Raw genomic sequence first — 9,539 nt, forward strand, 5'->3', positions numbered from 1 at the left:
CAAGGCTCTGCCTGCAGCTCTGCTCCTCACCCAGTGTAACTGGCTCAGGTAAGCAGCACCCACCACACACACCCATGTCTCTTTGTGCAAGGGGGAAGACTGCTGCACAATCAAAAGAGGGTGTGCTCCCTTTTCAACCCAGATGAGCTGGGGGCAGAAGTATGGGGAGAAGGGGAGCTGCATCTTTCTTTTAAAAACAAGACAATCAAATAGGGATGGAAACAGATGAAGGCCAGGCACCTGAGGAAACCCAGTATGCTGTTGTTTTCCTTCCCCAAAGAGCCTGGACAATGTCAGGGTTTGTGGCTTTTACAACTTTCATGCTTTCAAAACATAAAATTACAAAGCAAGAAAACCAAGATGAGGTAAGAAATTTCTCTACGAAAAGAAGACATTGAGTCCAGGGTGAACGGCAGTGTCCAGCACTATTGCTTTAGCATCACAGGGCTCCGTGCCCGCCTGCCCGCTCCATGCCCGGCCCTCTCCGCCCGGCTGGCCTCAGCCCCTGAGCTAACAGCTGGGCGATGTGGTGATGGGGCTGTGCAGGTAGGGGAGGCTGCTGGGGGTGGCATGGACACCGACCGAGACCGGGAAGCTGAAGACAAATGGAGAGGTGGGTGTGGAGGTGGCCTTGCCCCGCTCCCGCAGCGTCCCCGAGGGACTGACTGCTTCCACTGCGTACGAGGTGGCCAACACCTGCGACTCGAACTGCAGCAGCTGCCCCATGAAGCTGAAGTTAGGGGAGATGATGCTCCGGCGCTGCTTGACAAACTCAAAGGCCTCCTCCAGCTTGACACGCTTCTTCATCATCAGGTAAGCCAGGCAGATAGTGGCTGAGCGCGAGATACCGGCCTGGCAGTGGACTAGGACCCGGCCGCAACACTCCTTCACCGAGTCTAGAGGGCAACAGGGATGAGACGTGAGGCCAAGGCCCTTCCAACAAAGCCCAACCCCTCACCAAACCTGCAGGTGGTGCTGACCTCCCTCCCACCGGAGCAAAAAAAGGCTTGGATCCTGCTGGACCCCCGTCCCCTCTGAGCCTCCAGGACTTCGAGGCAGGAACCTCCCTCCCAGTGAAACACACACGGGCACAAGCGCTCACCGATGTACTCAATTGCCTCCATGAACCAGGAGCTGATGTCGGCTTTGTGGTTATCCTCCACAGGAATACACTTGTACTGGTAGAGCCCCTCGAAGTGGTTGGGGCAGTCTGAGGAGACGTTCAGCAGGGCTGTGATGCCCAGAGCATCAAGCATGTCCCGCCGGGCGGCGTGGTAGGCGCTGCCAAGGTAGAGGAAGGGAAGGATTTCCACAGGGCCACCCTGTTGCAGAGGAAGACAACAGATGTGGGGGTGACCGGGTGACAGCGGGGGGCAAGACACATCCAGATGGCTTGGAGGCCCTGAGCAGCGCAGGAACCTGGCACCTGATCCAGGCCCTCGAAAGAGGGAGCAGAGGCTGCCCTTCTGGGCTGTTAAACCCATTTCAGCCCTTCCCCTCCTCATCCTGTTCAGGAACAGGCAAGTGTGGTTAACAGGATCTGGGCTTGTCCACTCCCCAGGAAGCACAAGCACCCTGGGATCGGGAGGACCACCATGCAGAGGAAAGGAAGCCGGACTCTGGCTCTGCAGGAATCAGGGAGAGATTGAGACTCCAGCAGGACCAGGTTGCAATTCTGGAAGGAGCCACCAAAAGAGCTGAGCACTGGGCTTCTAGGCATACCTGGTCATGAAAGGGGGTCCCACAGGAACTGCAGCCCAAATCCAGCGTCTCGGCACTGGTGGGGGGTGACGCATTGCTCAGGGACTTGGTTTTTGCACAGAACTCGGGGTACTCGGAGGAGAAGCGCTCGTAACCCCCTGCAAGGAGAGAGGCACGAAGCGTTATCCCGCTGCAGAACATCGGAGCCGGAGCTAACGCATCTCTCCGTGCCCTTCACCACTAGATGATGCTGCAGTGATGGAGAGTGGTCTCCTGCCCCAGGATGCGCAACGAGGCTTCTGATAGCACAGCGGGATCCTTAAGGCCCCACTACTCCCTTGGAGCAAGAGCTCCAAGAGCTCTGCAATGCTTTTGGCTGCCTGAAAGTCTCTGGTCTAGGGTTTGGTCCCCTATACACAGCCAGCCAAAGCCCCAGACCAAAGCCATTGAAGGTGATGGAGAGGGGATCAGCATCCTCCAACTTCAATGGGAAAAGCTGCTCCCAGGCCAAAGACTGTTCAGTTCCTAGCTTCCCCAGGTACACCATCCTGCCGCAAAGCACAGAGAGCTCTCCCCCTTTCCCAGCCTGACCCTCCAGCCCAGAGCTCACCAAAAACGGCAGGCCAGGGAAGCCCTGGCACCGGCCAGGCGCAGTGAAGCTAACCTCATAGCAAAGCCGCTCTCCAGAGAGGTGCCCACTGCCTCTCAAGGACACGGGTGTGAGCTGAACAGGCGAGTGCCCTGGGAAAGAGCAGCTGCTCCTCTGACCCGCTGCCAGGGGGATAAGGAAAGGTGACCTCAGGTCTTCCGAACAGCAGGTAAAACAAGAGCAAAGCCCATTGGCTTCCCTGGTCAGAGAAACTGCCGTGTTGGCTGCAAATAAACCCTTCAGGTGAGATTTCCTCCTCTCATTCAAATCAAATCGAAACCCCTGACATCCTTGTGGAGTCTGACCTTGAGCCTTAAAACCAACGGAAATCAGGTATTTAACTATCATCACAGGAATCTCGCTAGACCAAGCCCTGATTCCCGGGATAGCTCCTGAAGGCTCACCCCAACTGCAAGTCCTGCACCTGCATTCAGGCTTGCCACAGCACACGCAGCAGGACACGTGTTCCTTATCCAGCCTTAGCTCCGAGACTGCCCTGAACAAGGCAGTCAGAACACCAGTGGATGTAAGCATCCCCAGCAAAGCACCCTGGGAACCCCCAGGCAGCTAGAGACAGACACTGCCCGTATCCCAGTGTCCTTCGTGGTTTCATCCCCCTACACAAGGAAGGGCTCTGGTACCTCATAGCAGGAACATGCGTGTGCATCCCTGAATTTGCACTGTCCTTCCCACAGGAGGAGGACAGTTTGCAGAGGCTGCGCTTCCAGGACCTGACATCCCTTTGCGGTCCTACTGGTTCAATTTGGAAGAGGACCCAAAACCAAGTGCCCCTGCTAGGCATCTATCTTCAGGAGGTCTGATCCCAAAATCCCTGGATCTAGCACACACATCCCACCATCCTGAGCGGGAGAAGCTGCTTAGGGTGATGTGTGCACACCTTCTGCCTCGGAAAGGCAAAGTGACCCTTTCAAACAAAGAGGTTTCTCTTCAGTGTACCTCCTCAGATCTAATGCCTGTTTGGCCGAGCACCACATCCATCCAGCTGTGTGCGGCTCCTGGCGGTGCACATGGGCCCTGCCCGGCACAGGAACCATGCCGTGCTGGCACCCATCACCCAGCAGCACCCAGTAGGGCAGTTTCACAGGGAGCCTGGCTGCAGCCTGATCTACACAAAACACACATGGGTCTTCACTGTGACCTGCACCCAACACATCTGCACTCGGACCTGCACAATGCTGGGTTAGCACGGCTCTTGTGAAAGCCCAACCATTTTAGCAGCTCTGTGGTAAGGGAGCAAGAAGCCTCCTGTGACGAGACTGAGTCTCTAGGAGCCCGTTCCTCAAAAGTAAAGGACTGGAAAACCCAAGCACCCTGCCACGGGGGCACCAGAAGCCCTCAGCTGTCAAAGGCCACCCCTGAAGCACGGTCGGTGTTTCCTACCACAGGCACAGCTCTCAGCACCACGACGGCTCATGGCAAAGGACCAGAGAGTGTGTTCCCGAGCCAGCCCAGGCTGTGCCGGCGCTCCCGCAGCAGCACATCGTATCGCACCCTTTGAACAGCTCCTGCTGGTTTTACTGTGCCTAGTACAACACAAGTGCCAGCTCCCCCATCTATCAAGCCTCCTAATGGATTTGCTACCCTGCATACGCATCCTCACCCCTGCTGTAAGCAAACCAGGGGATAAATTAACTCTCAGGCTATAAACAAAGAAGAAACCCCCCACAGAGCTCATCCAGGAGCCCGAGCCGCGCGTCCCCCTCCCCTCAACCACCTCACGGCAATTCTCGGGACCAGCAGCCCCAACTGCTCGCAGCACTTCATTCACTACATGCCGGCGCTGAGAGCGCGGCGGGGGGAAAGCCCCGGTGGCTGCGGTGGCAAACACAGAGGCGTGTGGGGAGGGTTCTGGGGGCACCGGCAGCGCGGGGCTGAGCTCATGCGGAGGAGGGGGATCCCACATACACGCTGCTCGGCCCAACACCCGCGGACGGATCACCGACGGCGTTGCCGCTGTCCCGGGACCTCGGGGACCACCGGTCGCAAACCCCCCCCCAACCACCACTATCACGATAATACCCCCTCCCTCCCCCCCCCCCCCATCACCACCACGTTAGCCGGTACCTGCGAGGAGGCGGATGTCGGCGCGCGCCGTGTCGCGGCGGAGCGCGCGCACCACGAGCGCCACGGTGCTGTCCTCGCGCAGGGCCTCCGCGCGCGGGCTGCGCTCGTCGTACACCACGACGGCGGCGTAGAGCCCCGCGCGCAGCCGCGCCCGCACGTCCCCCTCCGCCGGCAGGATCTGCTCCAGGCTCACCGACCCCTTAGCCCGGCGGCGCACGATCGTGTTGCACCGCACGTTCAACGCGCCGCGGATGTGACCGGCGCTGTGAGCCAAGAACGGACGGCAGTCCAGCAACAGGCACCGCCCGCTGCTGCTGCTGCTGCTGCTGCCGCCGCCGCCGCCGCCGGCTTCTTCGCGGCACACCAGCCGCCGCAGCGCGCTGCCCTCCATCTCCCGCAGACCCTCCGTGGCCACCATGGCGGGACGGGGACCGGCGGGGAGGGAGGAGAAGGAAAGGAGGAGAAGGGGCGGGGGGGGAACGCGGCGGCGGACGGCGGAGCCTTTACTACCCCCGGGGGCGGTGGGACGGGCGAGCGCGCGCGCTCCCGCCCCTTTTCGCCCCGCCCCGCCCATTCATCCCGCGCCGCGGTCCCCGCAGCTCGGGATGAATGGGCGGGGCGGGGCGAAGGGGGCGGGAGCGCGCGCGCTCGCGACGTCACCGCCTCCCATTCACAAAAAAAGACACACACACACACCGGCCATGTTGCCCTCGGTTTGTGAATGGAGCAAGGCGCGCCTTTGTGCAGCCCTCAGGCGCCCTCACCGTGCCCGGTGTCGCCCCGGCGGGGACACCCCGCTGGGTAGGCACAGGTTGAAGGGCACATGCGTGTACGCGCACACGCTATAGGGCACGGGGATACATGCTGCACACGCTTGTTGCTCCTGCTTTTTGTCCCTCTGCTCCGGGCTGGGCCCGCAGGAAGCTCTGCAGCTCACTCTATACCCCAAGTAGCTGCCACTGCCGTGTTGTCCCTGTAAGGAAAGAACAGCTTGTTAGATGCGGAGGGTTAAAAACACCGCAGCACACTGCCTGGGGAGAAGCCCCGTGGAAGGCTATTCAGTTTGATTCCTCATGTGGAGTTTGGCTATTAACCTTTTGACTATTAACTGGTTTTGGTTAAAAATCAAAGGGGAAAATTGGCAGACCTGAAGTGTCTCCCCATAACCACCACCTAACACCGGGTCATTTCACCCAGAATTCCCCTTTAGCCCAAAGCCCCTTTAGGCTGCTTTCAAACTAAAGCGATGGCACCAGCCCCAGTGCCAGCAACTGTGCTCAGGGCATTTCTTGAGAGCAGATGCCGGTTGGGTCTGCTCCAGAGGCCTGAGGGTGCCCAGATGTAGACCTGGACGTTGCGGGAGTAAGGTGAAGGGCCCAATGGTTATCCAAGCCCATCTGCCCCGGTCACTACTTTCCACAGAGGGCAGCATTTTGGACAGGCAGCATGACTTCCCTTCCCCTGCATGCCCATAGCTGTCGATTTGGGCAGGGTAACACCTTGCCGTGTGTGCCTGCATGGGAGGAATACAGCCTACCACACATGTTCTACAGCTGCGTCCCTCTGCTGCCTCTCCCTCACACTCTGCTCTCTGACCGCGGCTGGATTCTCCCCTCCATCTGTGTCAGCCTGGTCTTTGACCCCCGGCCTTTGTGTGCTGTGCCAGCCCTTTGCCAGCCAAGCTGAGCTATGGGGGAAATGTAGCTGCCATTTGTGTAATACACCCCCCTCCAGGAACTTATTTGAGTCCGCTGCCTATTGCAGCAGGGGTGGAAGGCTGATTTTATCCCCTTCCAACCTGCAGCAGGCACAAGGAAAGAAGAAACCTATTTCTACTGAAGTAAAGCAGACTCTGGCTGGCCAGCAACATGCCAGGGACACGCTTTCTTCCCTTAGAGAACGCTGCCAGAGACAGAAAACCTCAAACGGAGAATCCGATTTCAAAGTAATTGAAAATTATGCTCTCCTGGCATGACTGGAACTCAAGCTGGACCATCAAAAATGTCTCAGGGAGCTTTACTCTAGAGCTGATGCCGAAACATCCTGCTTCTTTGCTCCTCTTGGGCAGGACATGTTGGCCACTACCATGTGATGATCTACCCTGATGGCTTCAATGCCGTCTGCGCCGTTCTCTCCAGCCTTTACGCTAAAATTGAATGACCAAGGGCACAGAGCATATATCCTTGGAGGCAGGGCCTGACATCCTCATTTTTCCCTTCTTGGTCCAGCACGTGACTGGTCCAAATCGGTCTGAGGTGGGAGAAGGCGGCACCATTGGCATAGTGCAGGAGGATGGTGGCTCACAGGCAGCTGGCGGTGGAGAAATTGAAGGTGAGAAGTGCCCAAACCGGACCAAGTTGATGCCGCCCAGCCAGGATCCACCACTGGAGATAAAAAGGGATTTCCCTCACTGCAATTAGCTCAGAAGGAAACCTAGTTAACTTTGTCTGTTACGATGGGACAACCAAGCGCCACCAGAAATGCTTGCAAGGCAGAAGCTACAAGGCAAAAGAAGCAACACGATTCCCAGGGTGGAGGGGCCAAGGCTGCGGAAAGGGGGAGGGATGGAGATGGGAGAAGCTCGTATGGCGTCATGTTCTGGCTTTGCAAACCTGGAGAAGTGTGAAAGCTAATATTCCTGTCAAACGGCATCTGCCTAGCATAAACTGAAATATATCATGCTGGAAAACAAACAACCAAAAGAAATCAGAGGGAGAGCAAGAGGCGTTCATTTCCTTCGCAACAGAGCCAAAGAATCATCTTTTATAGGGCCCTGGCCAGAAAAGGCAATTGTTGAAGGAAGCTGGAGGGAAATCAATTGTCAAAGGAGGTGCATATTTGCATAATTAAATGTCAATATGTACCTTGAATTAAGAAAAAGGAATTTACACCTCATCTCACTGTGGCAGTGGAAACCAAATTAGAGCCAAACTGCGAACTGGCCAGCCAATAGATACCCGTTTGTTTGGCTATCTGAAGGCTTACCCTGCCCAGACAAATGCTGAGGCACGAGTCCCCCTGGGTGGGCAACCTGCTGAGCTCAGCCCAGATCCCTGTGGGCTCCTGAAGGCTTCCCTGGCTCTGCTCCCCCAGCTCCCAGCCCCAGCGCTCACATGTGGGTCCCTGGCGTGCTGCATCATGCTGCAGGTCTCAGCCACAGGGCGGATGTGCCTCCCTCTGTGCCACCTGGGCTGGGACATGGGCCAGGGGTTTGCTACACTGGAGTTATCCCAAGGGCTTGATTCGTCCCCATCCTCCTGGTCAGCCGGCTGTATCCCTGCCACTCTCAGCACGTGGCAGAGGGTGCAGCGTAAGGATGCTGGCACCTTCCCCCAGCAGCTCCCAGCGGTTAGCCAAAGGGTTGAGTGATTTGCCCTGGCATGCTCAGAAAGCCTTCGGCAGAAGTGAAAGGCAGAATTAAGGTCTTAACAACTTGCAAGTCGACGCTTACCCACAAAACCCAGCCTTGCCGGGGTGCTGCGGGGTCATTGCTCCTTTCTGTCCTCACGCTGCACGTTATGGTTCTCTTTTCATAGCATCTTTCTCACAGCCTTCCAGGCCGGAGGAAGCAACCTCCCATCCGCAAAGGGCAGTGCAGCAGCGACAGAGTTAACAGATTCATGTTAATAAATCCAGGCTCTCTTTTCCTCTAGGGCATATTTGCATATTAATGGAGGGGAATTGTAACGAACCTGTCTAGGGAGGCTAAAGGGAAAATTATGCAAGGTTGGTTATGGAGGTGGAGGAGGGGAAAATGTTCATTTCCAGCGCTTTCCAACCCCTCAGCTGCAAAAGCACATGAGCAACCTGAGCTCCAGGGCAGCGCCTTGCTGAGCCTGGGGCATCCTGGGGGTGAAGGGAGTACCTGAGGGCCGGTAGCTGTTCGGATCCACCTGCATCCCTCCTGCGCTGGCTTCTCATGGCGAAGCTTCACATCGCCCCAGACATTACTTTAAACCCAGGGTCATGCAGCACGTTTCAGCAAGCATGTCTCAAATCATCACCCTGCCCTCCAAGGCATGCAGATAAAATGCAGCTCTTGGTGGGCTGTCAGCAGAGCAGCTCATCCACAACTCACCTTCAGCAGAGCATTTCTGAGGGCTTTTCAGCAGCGCTGTGCTTGGTGCAGGGGGTGACGGAGCCAGAGAAGGGGGTTTGACCCAGGCTGGGCTGAAGCACTTCCCTTTCTCATCCCTGCTCCTTCACACCAGGCTGCAAGTAGCTGAAGCACATAGAATGGTTTGGACTGGAAGGGACCTTAAGATCATCTAGTTCCAACTCCCCTGCCATGGGCAGGGACACCTCCCACTAGACCATTTCGCCCAACCCTGCCACAATCTTTGTTGCCTCAAACCCCAAAGGCCCACATACCAGCCTAAAAGCCTCTGACAGCACATGAGAAATGCCAGGAGTTTGCCACATCTGCTTTATATACTCAGGCCTCAGTTTATACTCCCACACCGGTGAACTGCCCTACAGATTTTATCTCTAGAAGGACAAATAGCCTGTTGTTTTTGCCTTGCCATAGCAGATAGAGTGAGGGTTTATTGTCACAGGGAAATCAGCTATAAATCACTAGATAGCAGACTAATTACCGCCCCCCTCATCTGATCTAGATGAGGAGATGGAAAAAGCAGCCCTTCTTCTGAACAGCAACAGGGCGCTCTGAGTCCCCCAACAGCTGCACCCTGTTTGTGCCCATGCAAATGTGATGAGGGCAGGACCCACCCAAATCAGCAGGATGCAAAGCGGCCCAAGCCATTTTCTGCTGCAGGTTTGCTTGCCTGTGGAAAGCCCCCCTGCTGTTTCCTTTTGACCTGGCTTTCCCTGGGGGGGAAGTGTGAGGAGACACACACCACAGGGTTTGGAGGTTAGCTGCCTGGTGGCATTCCCAAGGACTGGGTGGTGGGTAAGGGCCTGTGGATCTGATGTATTGCTCTGGCTCTGAAGCACTTAGGAGCCCAAAGGTCCCAGAGATGTGGCAGGCTTGCCCCTCAATATCACCAAGACCAGAGGCCCAGTGGTGCAGAGCCAGTCCAGCTGTCCCCTGGGCAGAGCATCTTCCAGCGCATGGTTCAGTCAAGTGCTTGCTAGTTGGATACAG

At 56.9% G+C, this 9,539-nt stretch overlaps 1 protein-coding gene across 1 annotated transcript; it reads right to left on the reverse strand.

Moving 5' to 3' along the window:
• Positions 1-303: 303 nt before the first annotated feature.
• DUSP4 (dual specificity phosphatase 4) lies at positions 304-4,973 on the reverse strand. The gene is made up of 4 exons (XM_030492277.1): positions 4,436-4,973; positions 1,723-1,859; positions 1,103-1,322; positions 304-896 (listed from the first exon to the last, which is right to left on the reverse strand). The coding sequence occupies exons 1-4, from the start codon at positions 4,851-4,853 to the stop codon at positions 511-513; spliced, it is 1,161 nt and encodes a 386-aa protein (XP_030348137.1). The 5' UTR covers positions 4,854-4,973; the 3' UTR covers positions 304-510.
• Between the last annotated feature and the right edge of the window lie 4,566 nt (positions 4,974-9,539).

This window comes from Strigops habroptila, chromosome 7 (assembly GCF_004027225.2).
Source record: "Strigops habroptila isolate Jane chromosome 7, bStrHab1.2.pri, whole genome shotgun sequence".
Lineage (NCBI taxonomy): Eukaryota > Metazoa > Chordata > Aves > Psittaciformes > Psittacidae > Strigops > Strigops habroptila.

What these genes read in the sequence shown, in the direction of transcription:
- DUSP4 (XM_030492277.1), bottom strand. Translation starts at nt 4,853, where the DNA reads ATGGTGGCCACGGAGGGTCTGCGGGAGATGGAGGGCAGCGCGCTGCGG. An exon ending in CGACATCCGCCTCCTCGCAG is followed by an intron (nt 1,860 to 4,435) that starts GTACCGGCTAAC and finishes CTCTCCTTGCAG; the next exon opens with GGGGTTACGAGCGCTTCTCC. An exon ending in GGAGGCAATTGAGTACATCG is followed by an intron (nt 897 to 1,102) that starts GTGAGCGCTTGT and finishes GTTGCCCTCTAG; the next exon opens with ACTCGGTGAAGGAGTGTTGC.